This window comes from Coturnix japonica, chromosome 18 (assembly GCF_001577835.2).
Source record: "Coturnix japonica isolate 7356 chromosome 18, Coturnix japonica 2.1, whole genome shotgun sequence".
NCBI classification, from domain to species: domain Eukaryota; kingdom Metazoa; phylum Chordata; class Aves; order Galliformes; family Phasianidae; genus Coturnix; species Coturnix japonica.
In genome coordinates, this window is record NC_029533.1 from 9,468,878 (window position 1) to 9,484,449 (window position 15,572).

A 15,572-nucleotide genomic window follows, 5' to 3' on the forward strand; every position below is an offset into this window, starting at 1 on the left:
GGGAGGGGATGAGAGGGAGGAGGTGGCCAAGCCTCAGGTGTTTGTCCCCTAGTGCAGTCCTGTCCCTGTTATGCTCACCTCCAGCAGCAACCGCACCACCTCTGTTTTGCCATAGAGTGCAGCCTCGTGCAAGGCTGTGCCCGTCTTTGTCTGCTTATTGATCTCAATTCCAGCCTTCAGCAGCTGCCTAGTAGCAAGGAGGGAAAGGCATGAACAGGAGGACACAGGCACAGAGGCCAGGGGATTGGCTGCTTTGCAATGGGAATGAGACAACCCTCTGCACTGCTGAGGCTTTGGGAATGAGGCACCAGCGCCTGTAACAGGGACGTGAGTTTAGGAGGATGAAAGACTGAATTCACAACGTTTTTTTGGCATTGAGCAGTGCCAGGGCTGTGTGGGCATTACCTGATGATCTCCTTGTGCCCATTCTTGGCTGCCAGGTGCAGCGGGGTGGTGTAGTTGGGGTCAGTTGCATCTTTGGACTGTCCGTCCAGGAGGGCAACACACAGATGGCTGTTCAGCAGCAGCTGGGCTACCTGCATAGGCACAGGGTGAGCAGTGGGGTGCAGGTGACCCAGTCACGACAAGGCACTTGCACTTGCTATCTTCAGGGCTGACTCTGTGCTCTTTATCTCATCATTTCCATCCATCCCATAGTCTTAGGGTTTGGCTGTGCCTGGACAGAGCTTGGCTGAGACCAAGAAGAAGGTCACCATAGCCAGACACAGCCTTCCCATAATCAGGTTTTTCAGACCAAGACCTAAAAAATTAATCTCCCAAAGCCCGGAGTGATTCTCAGCATCTCAAGGCAACTCAAAGGCACAGAGAAGTTATTTTTACTGCCCTGTTTATAGCTGCAGATATTATAGATACTCTAAAAATGGAAATATCCCCATGCACCCTTCCCTGGTGGGGCATGGGACAGTCTGGCTGGCTGCATGCCAGCCCAACCCCACCACGCTGGCTCAGCTGGGGTCTCCTGAGTCACAGCTGAGCTGAGCTGAGACTTTGAACCGCTGAATGGAGCTGGACCCTCCAGGCTGGTAGGGATCAGCAGACTCAGCTTGCCCTTAAATGGGAGCAAAGCCAGGATGGGTGGGGGGAAGTTGTGGGCTCTAAGAAACAAGGACACCCAGGTTCTCTGTCAGCCTGCTGCTGCCTTGCAGTGAGGTTGGGAGCAAAGGCCGCAGCTTGAGGCTTCAGGACCTGGTATTGCCTAGCCATAAGAAGAGGCAGGTGCTGCCTGCCAGGCTGTGGAGTTCATGGCAGAGTGCTCACCTTCAGTCGCCCGAACTCACAGGCCAAGTCCAGGGGGGTCTTGCCCGAATTGTCCATGATGCAGGGGTTGGACTGGTGCTGCAGAAGCATTTCCGACTACAGGGGAGCAACATGGGGGCTCAGCATCACCCTGTTCATGCATCACCCCCACCCACAAGGACAGACCCAGCCAAGGTAGGTGGCTGTCACTGGCCCCAACTCCTACTTACCACCTCATAGTGGCCATACTGCGCTGAAAGGTGCAGTGGGATCTGCCCATCCAGTGAGGCCATGTTGACGGAGGCAGCAGCGCGCAGCAGCACCCGCACCGGCTCCACGCGCCCCTGCCAGGCTGCATAGTGCAGGGGGCGCATTCCTGGGGGCAAATGAGGCTCAGCAGGGCAGAGGGCAGCTCAGTGTCTGGTATGGCTCAGAGGTCTGGGCTGGCTGCCATAGGGCCAAAGCATGAGGTCACCCCTTACCGTTGCTGTCCTTGATGTCCACAGTGGCCTGTGCCTCCAGCAGCAGTGAGATGAGGTCCAGGCTTCCACCCAAGGCCGCATGGTGCAGCGCTGAGAACCTACAGGGCAAGGCAGGGCTCAGTTCCTCCCATGTTGTTCCAATAGCCCCACTTTGCACAGAGACACGGGCTGAGGGTTGGGACGGTCACTAGGTGGCTCATGGCTACATCCCTCTTGATTGCTCCAAACACAGCTCAGCATCAGCCACTGCCTCAGTTTCCCCATAGCAAAGTGGAGGTAAATGCCCCTGTGCTATTCCTGTTCTGTCCTTCTGCACATGCCAGCAATGATGCCAGGAGCCCATGGCACAGCAAGGAAGGCTGCCTGCAATTAATGTGCTCTGTGGCTCAGGTCTGCAAAAGGGGTCTGTTTGCCCAGCACACTCCCCCTGTGCTGTCACCCGCAGGGCCACTGCCAAAAAACGGGGTCCTTAGACCACTGAGGGAGCTCTGAATGGCTCAGCAGCATCTCAGCCTAACACCCCTGGGCAACACAGCAGGGATGTGTTGACCACAGCAAAGGGCTGCTTCCTCCTACAGCACAGCCACGCTGAAACCTCCACCTCAAAACAAGGGTATGGATGGGAGGAAATCCCCCTGGCCATTCCTTCAGGGGCTCTTTATAAATCAAACACCACATGTGGTCCTTCAACAGGGAGCAGACCCTTCATGCACCAGCAGCCCTCCTGGAGCTGCTTGAACACAGGCCCTGTGCCTTATCAGAATTAGATATACTCCTACTTTTAGATTGTTTTTTTTCTAATAAGCTCTGTCTGTATACTATTATTTTAAGACGGTCACCCTGCACATTTCCAACCCCTTGTTGGCCTTCTAGCACTGGCACCTCCTCTACAGAGTCCTTGAAAACACATAGAAATTAGATGCAACAATAATATTAAAATGAATGCTAATAATTTATGGGTCAGAGTTAATTCAATAAGAATAATGTGCTCATTTATTTTATGGGCCTCTGTGGTTTCCTTAACTCTCAGAACCCAGCTTATTAAGTGCTTGGATTTTGGAAGTGATGAGCTGTACAAATATGCTGTGGTCACTTAGCAACCACATCTTTTCTTTCTTTAACCCCCCAACATAGAGGAATTTTGCTCTTGGGATGTTAAACATGCACACAAGCATGTGCATGTGCTGTGGCTGGCTGGCTGGTGCTCCCCAACACTCAGGACACCACCTGAATACGTTTCAGCCCCAGTCCTACAGAAGGGGATGCAGAAGAGCTCAGATCCATGCAGGCTTTTGTCTGCCTCTGTAAGGGCTTGCACTGGCTCCATAAAGTAGCCCTGTCTTGAGATACTGTTGCGTTTTCAAGACTCAGCAGTTAACTTTGAAAACTTCACAATACCCACAGAGAAACAAGAGGACATGGAGGCAAGCTGCCCCAAACAAACGCTTCCCCTCCTCTCTGGAAGTGCTGAGGCAACCAGCAGCCTAATGGGGCAGGGAGCACTCACCCATCTGCATCCTGGTAGTTCACGTTCAGGCGCTTGGCAGATCCCAGGAGCTCTGCAGAGACCAGAGATGAAAGTCAAGGTGAGAGGCTGAACAGGAGCTGAACAGCTGAACAGAGCACCCACCATCCCACAATAAACTCACCTCCCAGTGTGCAGACCACTGCCTGCCCCATCCCGCAATGGTCTCCCCTCTCTTACTCCACATTCACCTCCACGATTCACCTTCACGAATCCTCCTGCCACCGTGCTGAGCCCACTCTAGCTCAGATCCATTCCCCTCTGTCTTTCCTGCCCCCTGCCCTCCTCTGTGCACCCCCAGGGTCCTGAGATGGGTCAGACCCTGCAGCTCCTACCGCTCAATGTGGGATGGTGCTTCCCTCCCCTTTATAAGCAGCAGTGCCTGAGAAGTGCTGAGCAGGGCTGTTTCGCCCCCCACTTGCTGTCTCGTTGCCTGCCAAGGCCAGGCCTAAAGCCCACACAAATGGCATTTTTATGGTGCAGAGGCTGAAGCCTCTGGCTGTGAATGCCAGGATTGTGCCACCGCGGCCAACCCACCCCTGCCTGTCCCTCCCTCCTCTTTAGGGCTACAGAGCAGCAGAGGATGCTCACCCCACCCTGGTCCCAGCATGCACCTCAGCTCCCCACTCCTTCCCGCAATTAATTCAAATGAATTCCTTCCTCCCACACACAGAGGAGGTTGTATTCTCCATCGAGGGGCTGACAGAGGATTAACATCTCTGGAATTCATGTGCTAAGTAAGACGGGAAAGAACGGGAAAGGTATGCAGGGGGCAAGAAATGAGGCCACTTCTCTGCCTTTCCATGCAGAGCTATTGCTCATGAGCCAAGTTTAAATTCTTTGAAAGATTTCTGTGCTGTTCCCTATGAAAAGTCAAAGTCTGAAAACGGCTTCAGCTAGGGCTGAAGCAGCTCAAGCTCCACTGACATGTGATGCAGTTCTAGAGAAGGAGTCTCCTTCCTCGCAGCCAAGCAGACCGGGAGATGTGCAGCCCCTCTGCCTGAAAACAGGGCTGAAAAGGGGAAGGCACGTTCATCATCCAAATGCACAATTAAAAGGAAGCCAAGTAATGGTGCGTGCATTCCTGTCACTTAGGATGTTCTGTAAACAGCCTAACTAATCACAGAATGGAGACTGGAAAGACCTCCAAGACCATCTATTCCATCCACATACCATTACTATTTCCCCACTAAATCATGTCCCTTAGTACCATGCTTAAAGCCCCATCCCCTCTGCCCTGTCCAAAACTGTGCATATGGCACACAGGGGTCAGTCAAAGCAATCCCAAAAAGACAATTTGCCCAGTGTGGGGATGGGGTGAAACAGAGCGGGACCAATTCAACCATGACACTGCAACGCGGCAGCTGGATCCTTCCCAGATGCATCATCACCTCCTTTGGAACTACACAGGGGCTGGAGTACCCACAGGCCTGGCCAACACGCTGCTGGGCACATGCTGACCTCCACAAAGGACTGATCTGGACGAAGGCTACCAAAACAGAGAACTGACAATGAAGTGCAGAAAGCCCTGCTTTCAGGGAAAAGGATTCCTTTGCACTTCCCAACGCTAACTCTAGACATGTTCTCCATATTCAACTCTGTAATCCTCCTGGGGGTCCCACTGACCCCATCCTACACCCTCCCCACTCACCTGCTCCTTCCCAGGCAGGACAGGGCTTGGCAGCTCTGACCAGGGCTGAGCAAGGCCTCGAGGGAAGGCAGCGAACTTCTGTGCAGCATCTTGCTGCCAAGCAGCAGGCTGGAAACACCTCCAGAGAGCTCCAGCAAATTGCTTACATATGCAGGGCCCACATGCTCCTCAGGATATGGCCATGACAAAGGTTCTACTCTGATATGGTACCACAACCCTCATAGCTGATCGCTCCACCCCAACTGGGAGGAATGTGCTGCTTCTCAGCCTTTCGGACTCCTGGTCACAGCAGTTTCCAGCCCTGCATCACTGGTGAGGAGGGAGCTGACTCTAAGGCACTTAGCAGGGGGAGATGGGATCGTATGTCCCCATGAACGTGTTGCAAAGCAGCTCATGCTGCCCCATGCCTCAGTTTCCCCATGGGGCTGGACCGCCTCCATTCCATGGGGTCACACTGTGTGACACGAGGAAACCCAAGGGGGCAGTCTGCCACGGTGGGTACCTCGCAGTACCACTGGCAGCCAGCCTGGCACAAATCCATACTTAACTTCCTGGAACACTTGCCCAGCGCTGCCTGTGTGGAGCCAGACCTGCCCCTGCCCAACCCCCCCCGTGCCAGCACACTGGGCTCCATGAGTCACTCAGACCTTTCACCTCATCCCTGTGGGGACACCTGCTGTCACCTCAAGCACCACAGAGGAGATGGACATAGCACCTCTGGAGCACTGAACCATTTGTTGGTTGCTTGCAGGAAAGGAGAGGCTCACCTTGCTTGGATTTGGCTGGGGATCAAGACAGACCTTATATCTCTCCAGGAAACGTGGCATGAAGAGGTGACATCCATCTATCTCTCCTCTGCAGAAATGATCCCCTTCCTGCCATCTCTCCATCCTCAGGCATGTCTGCCACCACTACCCGCACCCAGCTCCTCCTGGCACAGCTGCGCAGTGCAAACCTGCTATTGAAAGTGCTGTTTCCCAACAGGTTAGGAAGGGATTTGCCCACTTTGACAGGAAAGTAACTCGACCACAGAGACATGAAGAAACTCAGCCAAAGCCATCCTGCAAGCTTGAGACAGAGGCTATGTGAAGGTAAAGCCTCCCTATCCCACAGACACCAGCCTGCACCCCAAACACCAAGCCCAGTGCTGGATTCAGCTCTCCTGGCAGGAAGAACCCCCCCAGTTGTCCCTGCGGATGATGGGAGAAGCCATCCAAACCCAGGTGTAAAATGCAACAGACCCAGCCCTGCAGGCTGCACTGTACCCAGTACAGACATGCACTGCTCCCAGTTTTAGCCCCAGATCTAGCTGGAATAAGCCCCCTGGACACCCTTGTGCTAAGGCTGCTGAAAGAGCTGAAGTCCCTTTTCTGAGCAGACAGCAGAAGTCCAAAGTTTCTGCCTCCCTCCTTGGTTTGGTACGGGGGAACCATAGATACTGATGGGCAAAAGCAGGTGTGTGGGAGCACAGCAGCAGGGCCATGGTGTCACCTGGGAGACTTCTCCTTATTTGGTATTTCACAGGGAAAATCCAACAACTGAGAATTTTAAAGAGGTCGGAAACAGCAGCAGAAGCACCTCCACACAGCACAGCCCCAGACATCTGCAGGGACCTCTGGCCAGACCCCCAGTTTCCCCCTCGCTGTTCCCCCCCCCCCCCCCCCCCGCCGCCCAGGCAAAGGCAGGATATAAAAACAAGCAGCTTGTTCAAAGCAAACACTCCCAGAACAATGGAAGGAAAAAAGCAATTCAGAAGCCCTGTCCCCATCTGTGCAACTGCAAAGGTGGAGCTCTCGCCTCTCTGCTCCCAAGGTTTCATGGATTCAGAGGAGATGAATGGGGCCAGCACCAAGGAGAGGAAGCAATGAAAAAGAATCCCTTTGGAAAGACATGCCTGGAGTCAGTTTTTTCCTTGCAGGAGCAAACCACGTACTCATGCTGCAGGTTTCAGGACCCAGAAAGACTTCAGTAAGATGGAGTTCAATCCACCTCCTTCTGCTACCTTGGGGTTTGCACCAGTGCATGACCATTACCCCTGAGCACCAAGGTGCCCACAGCCTCATGGCTGAGCTCCAGCGTGCTGCAACCAAGTGGGAGCTCCCCTTCCCATGAAGCTGAAATCTTTACTCCACATCCCCCAGACCATCAGGCTGGAAACATCTGCTAAAGACTTTGGGTGGAGGAAGCCAGGCGGCTTGTTCAGAGATATGGAGGCTCCTTTCCCAGTTGGCTGGAGAAGCACATTACCAGGAAGTGAAGTCACGGTCCCAGCTGGGATCTTGCTATTTCACTCCACAGGATGTGAATTCAGAAAAGCTGTATTTGCAGAGGGAAGAGGTGGAGCCTTTTCCATTTCCCCCATCCTTCCGCAAGGACAGTACACCTTCTACAGCAGGAAAAGATGGGGTGATAGCAGGGGGGGCCAGCAGCCAAGTGTGGCTTCTGCAGCCACCCTGGAAAGGAGAGAGGTGAGTACCACCTGTGCCAGAGGTGAACTGGAAACGCCATGGGGCTGAGGTCACTTATGGGGCTGCAGGATGCAGGCACCAGCAAAATATTTACTCTGGCATTAAGAATGCCTTTTGGCTTCTGTCCAACTGGTCCCCTAGGAACTCTGCTGCAAGCCAGGGAAAAGACTGTCAGTCCTCCTGCATGCCCAGGCAAAGGGGCTGCAGCAACACCTTCAGCTTTCTCAATACTGTGATGCCAAGTAAATGATAAATTGTAATCTGTGGAGAATGCTGAACTGATCATTAAGGACAGAAATAATATAAAGGGCCTTAAGGAGATAAGGAAGGCAGCAGGGAACAAACAGGCAAATTCATGGTTTGGTGAGAACTACTGGTGATCGGTGGATGGTTGGACTGGATGACCTTGTAGGTCTATTTCCAACCTTGGTGATTCTGTGATATTCAACTTGGGAAAATTGCAAAGTATAGCATCAGGGGAAAAAACAATCTGACAGGCAGACCTTCAATGGGAAGAAGAAAGGGCGGAAGCAGGATGTGGGGGACCATGCAAGCAATGCACTTGTGAGCATGAAGGGAGCCAGAGCAAGAACAACCGCAATAACAGCACCAGGCAACCCTGCATGGGGCAACCCCCTTCTTTGGGTGCCTCCATGTGCTCCATCCAGGGTTACCACATGCCCATGACCACAAGCCCCTTGGGCCTGGCACCAGACACGTGAAGCAAATGCCAGGAGCAGCAGCTGAAGGGCTTGCCCTGCACGGGAGGATTAAGGCAGGTCAGTGAGTCCGGATTTACTGAGCAACAGTTAATTAGGGAGAACAGGCAGGGACACAGCAACCCACCTACACCTGGCAGGCTTTAACACTCTAAAGGAGTACATCACTATTTCACAGTTCTAATAACAGCCCCAAGAGCAGTCAAGAGTGGCCAACAAAAACCTGTGAGTTCAAGGGACTGAAGCAAGGATCCAGACCTACAGCCACAGTAAACTGTGCAACTGCTAGAGATAGCAGGGCCAGGCTGAGGCTGGGGTACCAGGCTGATGCTGCCTAAGGTGCTCTGTCCCTATCTGTCCCAGTTCAGAACCTACAGGGACTCTGCTGTCCCCTGCACATGGCAGCTGGCATTAGAGACTTGCTCTGGCCAGTAGAGCCAGTCCTCAAAGCACACAGCAGTGGCTGGAAATCCTGTGACTTCCTCACCCTTTGGCCTCAGGGAAATGGCTGTGTCTGGAACAGGAGCTGCCAGGGTAGATGGAGCCACTGTCCCCACCCTGGGTGTATTCTAATCTGGGCAAGGCATACACAGGATGGGAGGGGAGGAACCAGGAGGTGAAGCCATTCACTCAAGGTCATCCAGAAGAGACGTGGGTTAAGTCACCGCTCTAAATCAAGGTTCTGCCCCAGCTCTGAAGTGGTCTCAAACTGAATTTTCCCCTTTTGTCAGCTCCCCAACACAGTTAATGAACTGTCTGCAGCTGAGAACTGCAGAACCTCAAACTGCTGCTCCCAGCTCCCAGCTATGCAGATGGGGTTTGAAGGCACAAGCATTTAAAAATACCTTGCAGATGCTTTTTCTAAACTCCGACCCGCGAACAGGTGCTGCTGCCAGCCAGGCTCACTCATGAACATGCTGGCAGTTCTGGGATGCACAGCCTTGGCTGGGCAGGGGATGAGGAAGACAGCAGATTCTTTCAAGGGATCAGTTTTCCCTCTTTATGAGACAAAGATTCCGTCTCCCAGGGGTGATGCTGCCTCTCCAGTGTGGCCAAGACCAAAGAAGAGGCTCTCTGTTTCCCACAGCCACCTTAAAGCACACAGGCAGCCGCCTGTGAGAAGGACCCCTCTTCGTCCTTCTCTACCCTGCCAAAGGACAGGTAAAACAGCTGCTTCACTGTGTCACAGGGCTGTGGTGTCTATACCAAACTGCAGATCCCCACATGCCGTATGTTTTGGGATAGGCATCTTCCTGTCCCCATGACAAAATGAGGACAGACATCAGGGGCACTGCAACCACCCTGCCGTGGGCCTCAGTGGCTGCTGAGTTATTCCGGGCCCTGCATTCCTGATCCCCTGTACCACAGCTGCTCAGAGGCCGTGGGTTCCTCACATTGCCTGGCCCAGGTCTGTGGACCCATGGCTGTTCCAGAGACTGCTGGCAGATGCTCAGAACCACCTGGGGACAAGGATAACATGGAGCAGCCCTGTCTCCGACTACATACTGCATAAGGGACGGCCTACAGCAGGATCAAGGATTGTCCCCTCAGTTCCATCATCTTCCCTTGGTGCTTCCCACACCCCAACACAACTGCATGGTGCTGGGCCACAAGCCAAGGCCTGCCTGATCCCTGGACCCCTGCCGGGAACCTGATCTGTTTATGCCTTCCGAACACACCGGGTGCGTGTTGGGAATGGCCCTGGCAAGCCTGAGTTGGCAGCAAAGGCAGAACTTGGGAGCCGAGCACAGAAACCCCACCTGCTGCCTTACAGCATCCCCCAGAGGGAGTGGTAAGGAGAAAGACGGAATGTGAAGGGGGAAAAAGGGTCACACCAGCTTATTTTCACAGGAAAAGGCACCACATGGAACCCACATTCCCTCCTCACCATAGGACTTGCATGCACTTTAGCCAGGAAAACATCCAGGGTTGCATTCAGCATAAATCTGGGCATAAAAAGCCACAGGGGTTCACAGCAGGATGCAGAGCCACAACTTGCAGGGGTAGAGCTGGAAACCCCCGGCCACACCAGGCTCACATGCAGTCCAGCATGCTGCTAAATATAACCATAGGGACAGACGCCACAATGGGGAGCACCATCTCAGGGCAATGCAAGAGGTAGCAGGGCTCCTCCTGGGGCTGGGCAAGTCTGGGTACCCCTCAAAGGGGTCCAGAGGCAGCTGAGCACTGCAAGCCACATCTCACCAGTCTTGGTTAAGGTAAGTGAACCGCACACTCCTTCACCTTCACAGAAGTATAAAAATGCCATCCGAGCAACACAGCCCCAAGGATGTCCCTATGATCAGTTTGCCAAGGGGCTGAGCCACGCACTTGTACCACAGAGCTAGGCTGCAAGTAAGAACACGGGGTCATCACACCTGCCCACTTGGCCAGAGCTCAGCTCTGCTCTGGGATACGGCCTGGCTAACAAGGAATCATCTGGGGCAGCTCAGATCCCTGCCAGCTGCTGGGACACTGCTGACTTCCCAGTGCCCCACTGCCTCTTCCACTACAAGGAGGTACATTTCTTTTTTAAAAACTGACAGAATAACTGGGAGCTTATCTGAGGAAGACAGGAGCAGCTCCTTGCATCACACCAGTCCAAACAAAATCAAACCTGAGGTACTTCAGGCCAACCAGAACAATCCCCACTGCCTTATGCTGCTGGCTGAGAACCACAGACCCCTCAAAGGCAATTATTAGGTACTGCAGAGTACTCAACCCAGAGGCAGCCAAGGCGAGCAGCGCTCACACGGCCTTACTGCAGCATGGTGTGTCCCAGCCCGTGCCATTTAGGGTGGCTGTGGGGAGGACCTGAAGAGGCGGGAAAAGGTCCAGGGGTTTCCCAGTCCATGCTCTCTCTACGGCTGCCTTACCCAATTCAGCCCAAGCCTGAAAATGCCTTTATCTACACCTGTCCTTACCACAGGACTAGACTAAGACCTGAGCTGGGCTGCTGGAGTAGAGAAAAGAAAGAGAGCAAGGACAGGAGCTGGGGGAGACCTTGAGACTTGTACCCAAGGGGAAAGAGGCATCTGGAAAATGGAAAGCTCAAGCTACCCCATGCAGTCCTCACTGCCAGCACACACATGGCCACCTCCTCACAGGTCACGAGGTCTGTACTGCAGAGTTCCCGCACACAGAGTAGAAACACCAAAGCGTATTATGCAACTGCCATCGCTAGCAGTGCTCCTGGTGAAGGGCAGCATTATGAAATCTCAGGAGATTTTACAGCTCACGGTACAGCCGCCAGCGGGGTTGGCTCATGCTGACTGCTCCTGAGCACAGCAAGGGGAACACGTGCTGTCTTCCCACATTTGGCCGGGGCCTCATGGGGAAGCTGTGCCAGCACTGGCAGGGCTTTGCGGAAGCACAGCCAGACATGTTACACCAGGCCTGGGAATCTGTGGGAGCCGTATTATCTGCCATGCGTGCAGGTTTGCCCTGCTCCCTTATCTTGCCATTGAAGCAGTGCTGATTTGCTGCTCCAGACCATCTCTCCCTCAGACTGCAAACAGCTTGTGGTGACCGTGCATCCACCCTGCACACAGAATGCTGCAGCCCTGGGCATTTCACAGGAGTGAGGGACGGGATACGACATCCGGCCCCTCCCCAGCAGGGTAAAGATCGCTTCAGCAGAGCCATTTCCAAGCAGGTTGGGCATCTCCAGACAGGTCTGTGACTCATCGGGACACCGTGGCGAATCCTGGCAATGTTGCAGCCCAAGGTTCAGACAGATCCTTGCCTCTCCAGCCAGGGTGTGATTTTGGGGGAATCTGAGGCACAACATGGGGAAAGCAGCAAGCCTCCAGCTCCCACCCTTCAGCTCTCCACCCCCTGCCTGCTGCGGGAGCCAGAAAAGGTGGTTCACTGTTATTTAGTTTCTGCCCTTTCATATTTCTTCACCAAAGCTGAGTTTTGCCAGTGGCAGCCCTGAGGCTGGCATAGGGCCAGGCCAGCCAAAGCGCTTTTAAAAACAAAGCAGGGCGCGTGCATGCACACACACACGCACAGCACCAAGCACTTCTTTAACTATTTCTGGCCTTCCCAGGATGCTATCACCCATTCCCAGCCAGCTAGGAAACCACCTTCCCCAAGAGCTGTTGTCAATTGCTGCTGGAATTCAATAGTTCTCCTTGCCCTGGAGAAAAGGTCTCACCCTCAGCCCAAGAGATGTAGCAGCAGGCAAGCATGGTTCAGTCCACAGGGACAGTCTTGTCCTTGCTCCAAAGAGCCAATGCCCACAATGCAGAATACACTCTGAATACAGACCCAGAATGAGGGCGATGTGGATCTGTGAATATGGGGTACAGAGAGGGGCAGGAATGGGGCTACATCCACTAGGCTGGGTGCTGAATCTTCTGTTTGCCATCCACCTCTGCAACACTGTTTGCTGGTGGCTTATCTCCTGCGCTTGGCACAGTGATACCTTCCCGGACTTTGGGCCCCATGGAGGGCCAGTAGTGGCCCCTTTCCAAAGACAACAACTGTGAGAGGCTGGCTTTGAAAAGTGATCACATGCTCACTGCTTTTGCTGCTGCTGCCCATGTAGTGCTCTTTCTTACCAATGAGAGAAAAGAAATAGAAAGGGTTAAAACTCACAGCTGAGCTGGGACCGCCAAGATCTGTGATAGTGCGGGAAAAGAAAGTGAGGAAAAAAAAGCCAAAAACACACAACAAACCACTGAGCACACAGCAGGCTGGCACACAACTGCTGGAGGAGACTCCTGCAGGAGAGACCAGGAGCTGTGGGATGAGGAAAGAAGCCCTCCTGTGCTGTGCAGCTGCAGCCTCGCCACCATCCCTGAAGCAGGAAGGCAGCCGTGCTTTCAGGAGCCTTTGAAGCCTCCTTCTCCCCCTCCCACCCACTGTGGGCTGGCTGGAAGCACGTTTCAGCAGGCTGCAAGCAGCGCGCTTCCCAGTGCAGGGCTACTGCCAGCCAGGCTCTCCTGGGCCTCTCCTCGCTCTGGGCTGGCCCTCAGCGGGATGCAGAGCTTTGCCTGGTTCGGCAGAGTTCTGTGGCAGCATTCACAGTGGCCCTGGAGCATGTTGCAAGCCTTCCAAGCCTGCATGCAGCTCTGGCCCGACAGATCTGCAGCACATATGAATACGAAGAAAGGACTATGCCAAGGATACTTAGGAACTTATCCTGGAAACCCAGACTTTGAAGAACATGGTGAGGGCTGCACGCAGGCTGGATGGCTGAGCCGAATCCAGCAGGCTGTGATGTTCTGTGCAGAATGACAACAGGAGAGTCGCCCAACTGTCCTTTTGCCACCAGCAGCTAGGTATGACAGAGCCTGAAACGATAACAATGCTGCCCAAGGCAGGCTCCTGCACTTCCTGACAGATGGACAACCCAAAGCTCCCTCCAGAGCAGCCACAAACAGGACAGTCCTCCCTGCAGGACATCACGATGGGATGGTGAGCTGGGTTCATCGGCTGGTACAAAGGCACAACCGCACCACCGCAAAGTAACTCCTGGATTGGCAAAAGCAGTGATTTTTTTCTCCATACGCAACCACAGGAACTGCTGCCATCGAGACAAGGAGAAAGTCTTACTGGACTCAGAGGGCAGGTGTTTCTGCTGACAATGGGGACACCAAGCACCAGTGGTAAAGGCTAACAAATTGCAGGAGAAATATTAAACCTCACACTTTGGAGCTTAAACTGATACAGCTACTAGAGATTAAGAGGAAATTTAAGAGGGAGGGAGCAAATTATCTCACATCTGCCTGCTACAGACTTGCAGCCAGCAGAGCCCACTCAGCATCACCCCTCTCCTCAGCCAGACAGGTGACAGCAGCATCCAAGGGCTGACACTGGGAAAATAATTGCTGTGTCCCATGCTGCCATCAGGGAGAGGAGCCAAGTTAGACATGGGGATAAAGCCAAGGCTTCCCACCAGGAGCTTTACTTGCATTTAACAGCTTGCTAGGTCACAGCCCAGATGGATCCAAATCCCAGGCACCTACGCCCTGCCCTTGATATATCTGAGGTCTGAGAGTTCCAACAGTCCCAGTGTGGCTGCTGAAAAGGGGTCAGCGGCAGTCTGAGGCCAACCAGCCCTCCCACAGCACTGGGTGAAAGCCCAGAAGGAAAGGCTCTCCATCCTTGAGTTTAGCACGAGTTTACTCAGCTGCCACCCTTTCTTTGCACTTCATGCACGTTTAAACAAAAAGCTTCACCACTCCCTTAAGGAAGGCAAACAGCGAGTCCAGCTCCTGTTCTCTTCCACAGCACCTCTAGTCCTAGGCTATCACCAAGCATTAAGGCTCACTCCTTGGATAACTCCCCTCCCCCACCCCAGCAGCTGTCCCCACTGCCTGCCCCCTTCACCCTGCCATGAGCTGGAATGGAGTCTGCAGGCCCCCATCGCCCCCTTCCCTGAGACTTCTGCCACCCTGCGCAACCACCCTGGTGCTGGTGCATTGTTAGTGAGCACAGCCAGGCAGGGATGTGATTGATCACCAGGGAGAAAGGCCAAAGCCGTGACGGGTCGTTTAACAATTTCAATTAAGCTCTGCAGTACTCAGACACAGAGGGGAGGGGAGAAAGAATGAAATTAAAAAGAGGGATGTTTCTACTGCTGCTCAGGGGAACCTCAACAAAGCACAGCCAGGACAGTAGAAGCAGTCTCTCTCTCTCTCTCCTCTCCAGCTATGAGTGACCACAGCATCATCCCCACCCCCCTTACTGCAAGCAGGATATCTGCCCATCCCGACTCTAATCCTCCCAACACAAACTTTCTCACTGCCCCTTCCTCCTCCACACCCCCAGCAGCCTTGCAATAATAGGTGCTGTGACCCACTTGTACAGCAGCGCTTGCGCAGGGATGAGGGCTGCACACAGTGAATATTAAACACTGTGTCCCTGAAGTTCCTGCTGCCGGGACTGGCACTTGATTCTTGCTTATGTGCAGTGACTTTTTTAGGCACAGGAAGTCCCAGAGGGCTAATCACAGTGACGGAATTCTGAATGCACAGAGACAGCAGAAGGACTCTTAGAGGGATTTAAAAAAAATAAAAAAATCAGCATCTCAGTCCGTCATATGGAAAAGGCACTTTAACAAGCAACAAATGCTCTACTCACATGGCACGGGCAGGAGAAGGCAGAGGGAAGCATAAGGGATTGGCAGCAGCTGCCCCCCACACAGTGGTTCAGGGCTTGCAGACAGAGCCCTGCCATGGCCTGGGCTTTTTGCTCCCCTGCCTTATAAAGGAGTAACACGAAAATAAGCGTAATGAAGGACCTGCTGACGCTGCTCCACTGGGGGAGTTCAATACACTCATTCACGTGGGTGTCCCATGGCTGGAGGGAGGGAAGACGCCAGAGAAAACACAGACAGGCTTTAACAGGGAGAGAGGTATTGGAGGAAGCAAGTGTAAACTCACCTCCCTGGCATGCAAGCGAGGAAAGCTGCGGGGGCCCCAAGACTGCCCGTATTATGCTGCCTGGCCACAGGACACC

General features: G+C 53.6%; 1 protein-coding gene across 10 annotated transcripts in view; it reads right to left on the bottom strand.

Moving 5' to 3' along the window:
- CASKIN2 (CASK interacting protein 2) overlaps positions 1-15,572 on the bottom strand; it is a 31,499-nt gene that overhangs the window by 8,630 nt on the left and 7,297 nt on the right. For 9 of the 10 annotated variants that reach the window (XM_032448291.1, XM_015880268.2, XM_015880267.2 and 6 more), the window contains 6 exons: positions 3,247-3,298; positions 1,740-1,837; positions 1,488-1,633; positions 1,279-1,374; positions 406-536; positions 79-187 (listed from right to left, as the gene is read on the bottom strand). In XM_032448291.1, coding sequence (XP_032304182.1) covers positions 79-187; positions 406-536; positions 1,279-1,374; positions 1,488-1,633; positions 1,740-1,837; positions 3,247-3,298 — 632 coding nt within the window. Of the gene's footprint in view, positions 1-78; positions 188-405; positions 537-1,278; positions 1,375-1,487; positions 1,634-1,739; positions 1,838-3,246; positions 3,299-3,388; positions 3,768-15,572 lie in introns of those variants that run through there. The other variant, XM_015880266.2, reaches the window with a different exon arrangement.